Source organism: Gavia stellata, chromosome 19 (assembly GCF_030936135.1).
Source record: "Gavia stellata isolate bGavSte3 chromosome 19, bGavSte3.hap2, whole genome shotgun sequence".
Taxonomy (NCBI): domain Eukaryota; kingdom Metazoa; phylum Chordata; class Aves; order Gaviiformes; family Gaviidae; genus Gavia; species Gavia stellata.
The window spans coordinates 2,460,473-2,474,241 of NC_082612.1; the positions used below are offsets into that span (position 1 = coordinate 2,460,473).

Consider the following 13,769-nt stretch of genomic DNA (forward strand, 5'->3'; position numbering starts at 1 on the left):
AAACTTCATAAACCTCTGCAGTTACTACCGCTCCAATGCTTTCTTTCATGCAGGAAAGAAACTCAAGCATTCAGTCCTCAGCTTTTGCATGTCATCTCCCTTCATTTTTGCATTATCTGTGGTTTAAAACCCTTGCAGCATGGCTCCCTTGTGCAGAGTGCCTAGCTATAGAGACAAAATGAGGAAAGAAAAGGGAAGGAAAGGAGAGGTGGCAGAAGGGGTGGGGGGGCGGAGAAAGCAAGCCTTGCAACTTTTTCTCACCTGACTCGCGACTTTTTTATTCTGACCTGCCTTTTCCCTCCCTGCAGCCTCCCCCGCTCACCCCAGCCACCGCCTGCCCCAGGGGCGGCCCGACAGCCCTGCCAGGCGCCGAGGGGAGCCGCCTCCCGCCGCGGGGACGGCTCCTCCCCGGGGCCGGGGCCCGGCTTAAAGCGGCGCCGGGGGGGCGGCTGCGGCCCCGCTGCCAGCGCCCGGCCATGGCCCGCGACCGCGGCCCGCCCGTGCTGCGGCAGCCCGCCGCCGCGCCGCGCTTCCCCGCCGCCGCCGCCGCCCTCCCCGCCGAGGCCCGCGGCTGGGGCTGGCTGGGAGCGGGGCTGTGGCCGGCGTTGGTGGTGGGGCTGCTGGCCGCCCTCGTCGCCTGGCTCTGGTACGGCGGCGGTGACGGGCGAGACGAGGAGCGCGGCCAGGCGGCGGCCGGGGCGGCCCCGCTGCGGGGCGGCGGCGAGGGGCCCCCGCAGGCGCGGGACGAGGCGGCGGCGGCCACAGGTACCGGGCGGGGGTGCTGCGGGGGGGGTGTGTGTGTGTGTGTGTGTGCGGGCGATGCTCGGTGTGTCTCGGTGTGCCCAAGCCTGCCAGCGAGGACTTGGGTTTGCGGCTGCTGAGCTTAACTGCGCTGCTTAAACCGTTCCTCTTCTAATTAAATGTCACTTCTAGAGGACCTTCTGGCGAGCGGTGAGCAAGTGCTGCTGGAGGCCAAGGCTGCTGCCCTCTCCAGCCCTCGGAAGGCAGGGGAGGATCTGGCGGCCGCACCAAGGCAAGAGCTTAACCATCTTCAGAGTGGCGGAGTTTCCAGTGAACCTCTGGAGATGGAGCAGCAGCTCCCGAAGCAGGGTGCCACTGACTCCAGGGAGCATCCAGCTGATACGCATGGCAGCCAGGCAGATGAACTGAGACCCCAGACGGCACAGGCAAGTGATGGATGGTGTGTGATGAACTTGGCAGGAGCCTCCGATGATGTTTGCAAGGACAGAAGCGAGGAGCAGTCGGGTCAGCCAGCTCAGAGTAGGGATTTGGACCACGAAGAGTGGGAAGTTGTTTCTGAGCACCTGGCCTGGGGGGAGGCTGGCAAGAATGGCAGCACGGAAGACTCCGACAGCAAGGAATGGGAACAAGGAGACTGCCCTGATGGGGACTTGAAAGCCAAGAGAGTTGCAGCTGTGCCCCCCATGTTTCAAAATATCCATGTGACTTTCCGCGTACACTACATCACGCACTCAGACGCTCAGCTGCTTGGTGTTACTGGTGACCACGAGTGTCTCGGCCAGTGGCACAGCTACCTTCCCCTCAAGTACGACAAGGATGGCTTCTGGTCCGAATCCATTATTCTGCCAGCAGACACCAAAGTAGAGTGGAAATTCATCTTGGTGGAGAACGGGAAGGTCAGACGCTGGGAGGAATGCGGTAATAGGACCCTAGTGACTGAACACGAAGATCAAATTGTTCATCAGTGGTGGGGATACCATTAATGTGATTTTTGGAAGCTGCTTATCGAATGGCAAACCTGCTTAGATTAATCACTGAGCCCCTAAACTTTACCCCTTCTTCAGTAGGAGACCTTCTTGAGTGCAGAGCTCTGTAAATCCCGTATCAAACCTGGTTAAACTGTGTGAGCAGCCGATCTCTGCCATCCCTTTAGGAAATCATTTGGCAACCCGAAAAATCAACTACAAACACGTTCTGAAGGTGTGCAAGGTAGGCTATGAAGGCGTGAGCAGCAATGCCAAGCAGCTGCCTGTCCAGGTAAATCTGGACCCTGGACTTGAGTTTGTGTTGCTTTGAGTGGGGCTATGGGATGCATCTTTGTACCAACTGCTTAGGGCTTTTGAAATACTAGGAAGTGTGGTTACCTACACTGTAGTGGGAACTTAAGTGTTTTAACTTATGTAATGTATTGAGTAAGCAATAAACAGTTTCAGACTGACAGTCCTTTACAACTTGACCAGTGAACTGACTCTTAATAACTTTGAGAGAAGTGAGTTACTTGACCTGCAATCTTAGTGCTAAAGAATTACTGAGAAGTGGCTGGCACTCTTTGGAGTAACAAAGGTTTAACCCCAAGTACTTCATTGTCTACTCCCTACTCTTCAGGAAGCAGCTCAGCTCAAATAAAGGCTTGGCAGGTAGGTCCCTCTTAGACAGATCATCCTGCTGAGAGGAGAGCAAAGGTCAGAAAGGACTGTCTGGGCTTAATGAATTACTTTGTCAGGGTGGGAGCAGGCTTTAAAAAACCCTGGACTGCTATGATGGCTAGGGAGTAGGATTCTTTCTGAAATAAAAGAGTTAGGTGGCATATTCTGCCTACCTAGGAACAATATTATAGTATTGTTAGCAACTACTAAGCTTAAACTTGTATGTTTTTTTCAAGACTAGGCTTTTCAACACAAATTTATGCCAAGTTGTGGCCTTCTAGTAAGCCAGGTAATGTAGAATACTTATAGGTTCAACCAGTTGATATTTTCAAATGACAGAAGCAGAAAGCTGCTCTGCTTGCCTGCTTTTCGTGGTTTTGGTTACAAATACATGATGCCACTTTAGCAAGCTCTTCTTTCCGTAATGAGGAACCTAACTTGCAAATATCAATTCCCTAGAGTAAATGTCTTCTGAAGAGCATAGTTTTGTACAAGTTTGGCAAGTGCATAAATTAGCACTTCGGTTTGGAATGTTTACTTCAAAAGCATACTGCTCATCTAATTGTCTCTGCTAATTCCTTCCTGCTTTGCATGGTGGAGCAGTTTTGAATATGTGAAATAGAACGGATTTTGGTGACAGGAAGATCAGTTTCAGAGGCTTACCTCCTGCATCTAATGGTTAATGGACATCCAGTTGGTGGGACCATACTAGAGCTGCTAGAACAACAAGTATCTGAAATGTTGTTGCTGGGACTTCAGTACCAGCTGTTTCATGAACCAAATCCATTGAGAGTGGGCTGGGGTGCCTGCTCATTCAGGCATAGCCACAAAATAGCTAAAGAAAATCCTGGGGGGGGCATTGAGGGGAGCGTGAAGAGGGAGAGAGACTAAGGCAAATGAACAACTGCATTGGCAAGTTTGAGTTTTTGTGTTCTCCTGTAAAACAAGCCAACAAGCCCCTCCCAGCTGTTGCTACATGACAGCAACTTGTTCTGTGGGTCAGTTACTTCTGCAGATACTAGCTTTGCTTTCTGGTTGTCTGGAGCAACCTGAAGATTCAGGTGAATAAATTTCATTTCCTTCAAGAGGCCTTTTAGAGAAGACAACAAGGTAGGAAGTGGGGGGCCTGGGGGGGAGCTAAACTCAAGGCTGACTGTAAGCTTTTTGTTAACTGCTTGTCCAGGATGAAAAGTACCCCTGCAACTACTTCTGCGTGAGAAGTATTGCAGGTCTGGAAGGAATGTGGTATCACTTCTGGCAACTGACTCCAAAGGGAGAGGATGGAGCTGACAATTCAGCAGGTGGTTGATGCCGCTTCAGTGGTCTTAAACAAATGCGCACACACTAATCCTCAGCTCTCTCAATAGGCAACTAATACGAGATTCAAGTTACTTACTACATGAACTTAAAAGGAAAATAGGACATAGTTAGCATGCCCTAGGTTGAAAAATAAATATTAACATGAGGCTCACTTCATTTTAGGGGCTAGTGCTTCACTGTAACAAAAATATTTCTACTGTTTAATTATAACTATGCTTACTGCGTATAAACAGAAAGCTCTCAAGTTCTGTCCGTGTGCACCACCACTGAGTACACAAAACATTTGTGTGGGCTTCAGTCAGTAACTTGCAGCTTTAACTGAATAGGTAAAATTGTGCTGGAACTAATGGCTTTGTACCTTCATTGCTTTTTTTGCGCTTAGCTTTTCTAACAATAAATTTAAGTGAACAATATACCTAATATACAGAGGTACAGTGGCAATACAAGTTATCTTCAGAAATCACTGAAGTCAAAGCAAAACACTATTTCAGGCTGTTTACAATTCTTTTTGCCATTAATGCAAGCTCTTCAAATAGTGAGATACTGTGAACTTAAGCACTTGTCCAACAGACACTGCCATTTGAGTGTATTTATACATACACTGGAGGCTTGTCTGAGAAGATTAACTGTGGTATTAGATTAAGATATTCACTAGAAAGCCACTTAACCTACACTAGAATAGATTCTCTAATGCAATGATGAGCATGTTTCAAACAGACTAACCCTGAGAAGTCTCTCAAATTGAGAACTTTTTTTTTTTAATTAAACACCCTGCACTTTGATCCCACAGGCAACACATGTAGTTCTCATCATTGCATCATCTTGCTGAATGACCAAGTAAGGTTTCTACAGAGAGCTGCACTGCACTTTTACCATAACCTCGAAGTTGTTATGCCATTCAAATTACTGCTTGCCCAGCAGGGCCTATGCTATGTAAATTAAATGTTATTTGTATGGTGAAAGAAAGAACTCTGGATTTCAGTATTATTGGAGGAGCTCATTAGTATTTTCTCCAAGTTTACAGGGGTGATTTCTCATTATTGAACAATCTATTCACTCAAGTGTGAAGGTAGATTTAAACGAAGTTGCCTTGCTGCATAAAAATGGTTATGCTAGAACGCGCTGGTATCTGTCTAACGCAATGTCCTGGCTGTGACACTAGTGAAGCTACATGTGAGAAACAAGTTCTTGTTGACATTCCTACGTGGATGTAACAGCCTAGCAGCCAGCAGCTCAGGATATCGAAAAGCAAATAATAAACTGTCTCACTCACAGCTTGGCAAAGCCAGAAAGACTGCAACCAAAGATTTACCTTTTAAGTTCACCAGCTCGTACTGCTGACACCAAACTTCTGACAAATTAGACAATTTGATTACTTTTAGGTGAAATGCTATCTACTCCTATTTGTGAAGAAGTTTGGTGTACAAATGCTAAATGCTGCACCTGGATGGTAAGCTGAGCAGACAGCTTGAGGCTGGAGGGTACTGGGCATAAACCAGTTTAAAGTCACATACAGAAACTCGGATTGCAACTTGTTTGCTTCCTCTTCACTTTGCAGGTGCCTTTGCAAAAACCATGCCCATCCCACATTCTCTCTGGGAGTTGAACTTACAGTTTGGAGTCTCTCCAAAAGATCCATTCAAAAATACTAGACTGGTATTAGGTTTTCTCTCTAGGGGGTTGGTTGCCATCCATGGTGTCCTGCTGTGGTCAAGACTTGTGCCTAACAGTCCTCCTGTCATCCACCTGTATGACATGGAATAACAAAGTGCTATTCATGCTGCAAAGTCCAGGACGTACACAGCTGCTCTACGGCCCACGAGTCTGCAACCCCTTCGCCTCCCCAAGCCAATTCTTTGCCTTCTCCTGGTGGCAGGGAGGAAGCCCAGACCTGTTCCCAACTCTGCTGGATTCCAGCACAAGCATGTTAAGCTGCCTTTTTCCTTGGCAGATCTCCCTTCTCTCTGGCTATTTGTACCTCTCCACCTGCTCCCTTCCGTTCTCACAGGGCTGCAGTCTTTTGCAACTCTTTTTAGCTTGGCTCCTTGAACACAACTGAATGCACTTTTCATTGACCTTTTCCAACCTGCTGGGCTATGGGGTGAATACATGCTCTCATTCTCTACACCTCACCCTCTTCTTAAAAAAAACTTTCATAGATCTGTCAAATATGTATAACAAGTCCAAACTGTGATATACAAGCCATCTAAAATGATCCTTTCATTTTCAATGCAATGGATTCCTAGGAAAGGGGAAGATGCCTTTATTAACATTTTGACTAAGCTTGCAACACTGTTGCAAAAAATGACAGAATCAGGGGAAAAAAAATATTAGGAGATACAGAAAATCACCGGAATTAAATCAAAATACTGTTGACAATAACTGAGGACAGCTTAGGAACAACTCACTAATCTCTTCTTCCCACACAAGAAGACCTCAAACTAAGAAAACCTCAGAGATTTGATGTACTCTGAATATAGTTCTGTAGCTTTGAAGTCAACAAAACCAAGCTTGTATCTGCATGGCTTGTGCTTCCAAAGCTACTGTTGCTGAGCCATAGCTACATATCATTTGGTTTGGACAAAATCACCGGGTAAGCCCCTTGAATTCAAGCATGACATTCCGTTCTGCCACAAATCCAAGGCAACAATTGCTCTTCCAAAAGCAGATAACAAGGAAAAACACTAATGCTAGTGAAGCTGCCCCATTGGCACCTCCTGCTAACCTTGGGGATGGTCTACTTTTCTGTGCTTGGGTACCGATTTATTGCAGAGGGACATCTTGCCCCTTGTTTTGTTACCACCATTTATAGCAAAGACACCCCTGCTACAGGCCGGCAGCTTCTGTGACCAACTTCTCAGATGGCCTTACTAGACTCTAAAGGGGCAGCACTATTAATCTGCTCTTCACGAACAGTCCCCAGACAAAAATCAAATGGCAGATTCTGGAAAAGTGCTCAATTTGGGATGAGTACAAAGTTCTTCCTCCCCTGTCTTTTTTTCAACAACTATCTTGTTCCCTGAGATCTTGTCAAACACTAATGAGGCTTTAAACATCAATCGGATGCTTTAGTGATCCTGTTCATCTTATTACTTTGGAAATGTTTTTAGCATTGGATAGTCTTGTAACTATTCTAAGTGCAGTAAGTCATTTGCCCACTGCTGCAAAATCCTCAAATGTCAGAAGACATAGGAGGTTTTAAAAAAAAATCATGTATGCCAGGTGTGCTCAACATGCCTTCCTGTTTATCGCTAAATCTTACACTAGGAATGGCCTTTGAAAGCATTATTCTTAGGCACTCATATTATGGGAAAGTTGTCTGTATTGGTGACTCAACTGAAGAGCATTTTGGAGACCAACTGAAAGTAATATGCCCAGCTGTTTTAGCAAACTACTTAATACGGGTGGTGGAGCCTGGTATTTAAGTCATACTAGACTGTTACTAGAAAAAAAGTCAGTATAGATTCAAAATGCATTTTTTTTCTGCCTAAACTTCACCTATTTTAGTTTTTATAGAGGGACACAGATTGAAGAAGGACAAAAAGTCCCAAACTAGGAACATACACACCCACAGCTGGAAGTCAAAATGAGAGTACTATGCTTACAAAGCTAATCCCAAGGCAGACCGTGGGCTCTCCATTTGTACTATGAATCAAGACAAATATCCCAACAAGCAATGAAAATTACATAAAAATTACTACTCGATGAGTCCATTCTGCTTAAAAGAATCATGGTATAGGATGAAATCTGTGCAGTCTTGCAGTTGTAAGTATGTGGTTCAACACTTCACCTCAATATTAACAGGAGCCACAGGTAGGTTTCCTGCTTTTATCGGAAATACATGGCAGTTCTGGGACATCCAGGTGAACTGGAATTTATTGAAGTAATAATAGGAAGTATGGAGGGAGGGGAAACCAATTTATTTTAGAATGGAAAAAAAAAAAGCCCAACAAACCATTTCAAAACTAACTTTCTAAAAAACAGAACCTGAAATGGTGTGCAAGATCCAGAACACACAGAACAAATACTGGAAATTGAAGCAGTCAGCAGTGCCCTCAAAGCACACAGCTATTGAAAATGTGTGCCAGTGAGAGAGTCTGTATTTAGATGTATTCCTACTCCTCTGTACTTCCCACTCATTTAAAAGTTAAAACTGTAAAATGGTTCCAGGCAGAATTACAAAACTGTAAAAACTTTTATTATTAATCTTTAAAAATGTAATGTATTTTAAACACAATGTACATACATACGTGAAAGTAATCAATAATGTATACGGTGTGTTCACTGTGATAGCTTTTTCTCCTTTTCCTTTGCTTTCTCTGTCTTCATTTCCTGAGTTCTGATCATTGATGACATGGCTGAAAATAGCAGCAAGAACGGATTATCTGAACACCACCTTATGTTAAAATGACTGAGGCCTCAGGTGCAGACACCTGAAGCTTTGTAATACCCTCCCGCACGCTACACTGTACTTATCAAGCCCTTACAAATGCAACTTTAGTTGGCAATTCTTCATATGCAGGGTCTTAACAGAAAAGATAAACCTAGTTATAAACTGGCACTACCTCATCTGCTTTGTGAAGCCAAAGCACCAAATGCTGGAGCAGTGACAAAATGCTATCGATTTCAGAATCGCTCTTACGGGATAGTGTGAAATTAATACCTTTGGTCCAATACTCATGGAAACAGGTTTCCTTAGTGTGTACATAAAAGGCTCCCCCCCCTCCTTTTATATAGTAACTCTTGATACATTACAGATATGAATATATATTTTTATGTGGATATAGAAAACAGGCAAACTAAAGATGTTAATGGATAGCAAAGAATAAAAATGAGAACACTTACCTTATACTTTATATAAATAATTTGATTTGTTTTACCTAAATCAGGTCACTCGTATGTCCCTGACACATGTGCACTGTATGATGTGGGGAAATAATAATTTCCCAAATCTATGCAACGAGACTTAACGGGGAAGCAACTGGAATGTGCAGTAAGAAAAAGTGCAGAGAAAAGGAATTCCATCTCACTTGGCATCCTGCCATCACAGGAGTTCATGAGCATTTTACCAGTGACTTCAAAGGGAGCAAGAAGAGAACCTGAAAAGTTCTCCATTGTCACTGTGGTCATCTTAGATTTAAAAAAATAGTTGAGGAGTAAAGGATATGCTTCTGAGACCACTGCTGGGAAATTATGTTTTCGGAGTCTACTGCTGTCAAGAGTATCTTTCAGTTTCCATGAAAGAGTCATCAGCATGTTAAAAATTTCATTTAATTGGACACGACAGCACACGAAGGCACCCCTGACCAGCTGCCATGTTTGAAATGTTAAGGATCTTGAAGCTTATTAGCGTTAAGGGGCTGAGCAACGATGCATTGTGGAGTTAATCTAATTACTCTCCTAGGAGCAGGATGATGTAGAAGTGGGTACTGCTAGTAAAACAGGCACATCTAAACTGACATCATGCAAAAACACAGGTAGTGCTTTGGCAGGTAACAAGAACAGTTTCAGGAGAATGTGGGTATTTTAAATAAAATAGGAATATTTTTGGTAAATTCTGGCACCTTGGTTTTTTATCTGTAATGATTCCACCAGGTTTTGCAGACTTTCCATCTTGTTCTGTAGCCTCCTAGGTGTATTCTCACTAGTTTCCATGGGCTGAGAAGCTAGCGAGAAAATTATTCATCAATATGTTATCAAATCAGATTAAAAAAAAAAAAAGTCATTATAAATTATTTAAACATTCCACCTAACGTGAAGTTCTTAGAAAATAAAATTTCAAACAATAAAACTTCCAGTAGCAAAGAAAATCAGTAAGAAGACAAGGTTACTAACAGAAATTTATACTTAGCAGTATTTCTGTTTAAGTGAAAATACAACCACAATTCTATTTTGCCTGTAAATGTCCCCATTTGGGGAATGGAGAAGAAGTACTTTATGTTACTAAAATAGTATTTATACCCACAACTTTTAAGTCCCTCTTTGCCACTAAAACTGCAAGTGTTGTACAAAAGAAAGCAGTAGTGTCAGTTGCATTTTACAGATGGAAACCTAAGGTACAGAAAAGATGTAACTTAAGCCAGGAATAAAACCAGAAATTCCAAGTCTTTGAAGATCCAGACCATTGTAGAATTCAACAGGCATAGCGCCTGTCTGACTGAACATTAACACCCACAGACTGACACAGTCACGCCAGTAACTTTACAAACAATTACAGTCTCCTGGAGCTTCTTCTGACCAGAACTTGGACTGTTTTGTTTTTGCTACAGTCATCAGTTCTCAAATAAAATGAGGCAAAAACAAACAAAAAGCGCCAGAGATGGAGGTAGCTGGCTGACCAAATTAACAAACAAACCAAAAAAACAAAAACACAACAAAAGAAGAGTGATGCCACTTATCTTTCTCTTTAAACTGAGCAATGACTGGAAACTGACTGAAAGTCACAGTTGTGACCTGCTAGATCTCCTGTGGTCTACATGGAAATAATTTGGGGTTTATGTCCAGCTGCAGAGATGTCCACACCACAAAGCCTGCGTGTTTCCTGAAACAGGCGCAACGCAGAACTGAGGCTCATTGCGGGGATGGTTGTGTTGCTCTACAAGTTCAGAAATTGGCATGTACTCGCATAGCCAGTTGAGTGCTTTGATGAGGAAATGCCACACACATTTGAGCTCTGCTTATGAACAGGCATTTCTTAGCTGTTAAACATGCATTAAAAATACAGATTAGCTAACAAATATGCACTTCATCTTTGCACAGCCAGACAGCTGGGGGAAGAACAGTCAATCAGCAACAATATTAATGTTCTCGTCCGGATGACTGCTCAGCCCGGCTGTTTTAGATACCACTCTGCATAAAGAAAAGATCCTCATGTTTCAAAAATGCAAAAGATAAAGTGACTGAGGAGAAGTCTGCGTTAATAAAATAACAATACAATACAGACATGCTAAAGTTAGGTTGAAACTACAAAAAAGAATCCCACCTGAGAAGCAGGAAACATAGTCCTTTTGAGCTCCTTGGAGCTATGGTTAGATTTCTGCCTGTACCAGAAGTAGCTTAGAGCTAGGTGTGCACCACCTCTATTACAATCCTACCTGCAGTGCTTACGTGCACAGAGAAATGATATTTTCAGACCTTGCAAAATAGAGAAACTAACGTTTAAAAATGGTATTTGGTAAGTATTATTTGAAAATTTAGTTGCTTACCTGTTGTTCCTATTGCATCTACTCATTTTGGGGTCTTTCTGCCACTTAAATATAATAAAGCAGTCCTGACAGCCTGGCTCGCTAGCAAGTAATTAATAGACTACCTTGAAAAAGTTCATCATCCTCACACATATTTTGTGATGCAAGAAAGCTTATTTTTATCACTTAAGAGCTACACAGACATAGCCTTACATCAGTATTTTCAGTAAACCCCAGAACTTTTCTAAATGTGTTACAGGAACCACAACAACTATTACAAATATTAATATTAGGCAACTGTGTTGCCTGTTACTGCAAATATTGATGTTAAGCATCCCTACAGTCTGTTTACCTGAATAAAGCAATTTACCAGTTCTTAAATTTAGTGGTGTATGTAATTTATCTTCTCTTCTCTTTGTATAATACATTGAATAGCTGCTACATTTTTCTCCCAATTCATTTATCACAGAAAAAACCTTCTACTTGAACAGAATTGTGACAGGGCGAAGGCAGTCTGATGTAAGCAAGAACAGGTCACTTTTAGGTAAGTGGGCCAGAACTTCTAAAGCAGTGCTTTAAAACGAACCATGAGTAAATTATGTTTCAACAAATTTGCATACTGTAATTGCACTTGCTGGAACCGCAAATGGAAGATCAATCCCGTGTCAGCCCTGTACATTTAAGAATTGCTAGTGTATACGTTCAGCAACATGAATGGATTCCGTAAGTGACGTATTACAAAGGTACATAAAAAATAAATGCAGTATGAAGTACAGGTACCACAATCATCAACTGTAAAAGACTGTATCAGTGAATGATGGTGGGACTCCACTGGTTTCTACAGAATTGCCAAACGGCTGAATTTAACCTACGGTTTGTAACTCACTCGCTGTACTGGCTGCGAAGGGACCCAGCCAAGCTCTTTGGATCAGTAAATGGGACCAGACTTACGTATCTGGGGGACTGTGGCTGTACCCTCTGGAGAGGCAACCTTCCTTGCAGACAGTCTGTGTTCTGGTGAGGCACTGAGGCCAGCTACAAGGTCATCGGGTGGAGCAGTTAATAGCAAGTGTACTGGAGACCTTTCTCTGTATCTCTCCTCCAGAGAGACCTTCTTGGGGGAGGATGTATAACGAGGAGCTGCAGAGAAGGTGGATGTACCTCCTAGGAAATACCCAAGCAAAAAGCAGTGAGCACACACCTGAAGAGAAACCCCCATGCCAGTTTTGACATTATCTCTGTGACAGTTACGAGGTTGGGTTCTTTTCATTGCACCCTTTCACCCTTTCCATTCCTTATTAGTAGCCAAGGTAGCAGGAGACCATAGCATGTTTGCAAAACATGCTTGTTTCTGTTAAAGTGACTGCCATGTGAAGAATGGCCCGTAACTTGCCTAGGAGAAAGTAGGGCCTGCTTTTTTCTGCTGGCTATTCACTTCATGTTTACTTCCAAAACAGGCTGATGGGAGTATCATAGCTGCTAACAACCCGACTACCCATTACTGCTGACTTGAATCTCATTACTTAGGTGTAAGAAGCAGAAAAATCAATGTTGCTTACACAGGTCTGACATTTCCCTCCTTTCCAATAACTGACTGATATGCTTTGAATTCCTGGCAGAAAGACAGTCATAAGGAAAAGAGACAAAATATGCACAGAAATATGCAATCAACAGATTATGTAACATATTTTCATATGTATGGCACACAGTGTGTGTGTAAAAAAAAAAAAAAAAGTTGCATGCAGCTAATAAGGGGAAGATTTACTAAAATTCTTCTCTTTTTCTTCCCATAGTCTGTTTCCTTACTCCTAACAACCCTCCTGGGACGTCTGGAAAATAATTTGCAGGGTTTCTAACAAACTCCCCTTGTTCAACTATTTCTCGAGTCTTCTATGTAAAAAATGCTAATGCAGCTATTTTGGAAAAATCCCTGGGTGTTGCAGTAGGTTTGCTAGAAGGCTGACAGTAACTACCCAGGAGATTTTCTTTAATACTCAGAAATATAAAAAGAGGACCCACAGTAGTTACTCTTCAGGACAAACAGAGGAGTTCTAGTCTATCTCTGAAGCACAGTGGCTTAAATACTACTAGAAAACAAGTAAATAGATCAGTGTCTACAGGCAATTTTCACAGAAAATTCACAGAATGGATAATCTATGGGCAAGAGAACAGAAGGCGACTAAGACTAGAATTTTCAAACCCTGATACTCAAAAGCCGTATCCTTGTATTTCTGTTTAGGTTACTAAATTCATGTCACCACATTTTAAAAGGTACTGACCACCCAGTCCTTGGAAGCAATCAACGGAATTTGCAATGACCTGATTTCTCTCAATAGCACATGCATATTTAGATACCTGAATATAGAATTCAAAAGCCTAAATTTAGGCACCAAAAATTTGACAATATTATCCATGCTAATTACACAAGACTAGCGCTATTGATGAATAATTACCATGGAAGATACCCGTTTTAGGTGTGCTGGTATCAGCCTCCATGGAGCTGGTTTGCAACAAGACACAGATTTTGCAGTAAGTGCAAAAGAGACTTTGTAATAGCACCTGCTAAAAGGTATTTGAGTAAATGACCTAAGATAATATACTGTATTTGGACTGTATTTTTTGTAATATTCTGTAACGTTCCAGTTTGACATCGATATGGCACATTCATCCTCAAATGCGGCCAGTGAAAACTTACCAAGGGATGTAAAGGGCAGGGTAACGTCTTGGGACTGAAGATGTCCAGTATGTAAGCATGAAGGATCTCTGCAAGCAAAATGATGGCAAAACTTGCATTCTGGAAGTATATGCTAGGTTTTGGTAATGCTTGCTAGCCTCCACAGTGAGAATGTGAAGCTCT

The 13,769-nt window shown here is 42.8% G+C and overlaps 2 protein-coding genes across 2 annotated transcripts in view; one reads left to right on the top strand and one right to left on the bottom strand.

The window, feature by feature from the left end:
• The first annotated feature begins 476 nt into the window (after nucleotides 1–476).
• On the top strand, nucleotides 477–2,209 carry STBD1 (starch binding domain 1). Its single transcript, XM_059826928.1, has 2 exons — nucleotides 477–765; nucleotides 934–2,209. The coding sequence occupies exons 1-2, from the start codon at nucleotides 477–479 to the stop codon at nucleotides 1,743–1,745; spliced, it is 1,101 nt and encodes a 366-aa protein (XP_059682911.1). The 3' UTR covers nucleotides 1,746–2,209.
• Nucleotides 2,210–8,009: 5,800 nt separating this feature from the next.
• CCDC158 (coiled-coil domain containing 158) overlaps nucleotides 8,010–13,769 on the bottom strand; it is a 28,660-nt gene continuing 22,900 nt past the window's right edge. Inside the window, 4 exon segments of the mRNA XM_059826977.1 lie at nucleotides 8,010–8,086; nucleotides 9,293–9,394; nucleotides 11,864–12,076; nucleotides 13,608–13,675. Of these exon segments, the coding sequence (XP_059682960.1) occupies nucleotides 8,010–8,086; nucleotides 9,293–9,394; nucleotides 11,864–12,076; nucleotides 13,608–13,675 (460 nt within the window).

Bases quoted from the DNA above. Each gene is read 5' to 3' on its own strand.
- STBD1 (XM_059826928.1), top strand. From the start codon at position 477: ATGGCCCGCGACCGCGGCCCGCCCGTGCTGCGGCAGCCCGCCGCCGCG. The intron at 766-933 runs GTACCGGGCGGG...TGTCACTTCTAG, and splicing joins CGAGGCGGCGGCGGCCACAG to AGGACCTTCTGGCGAGCGGT.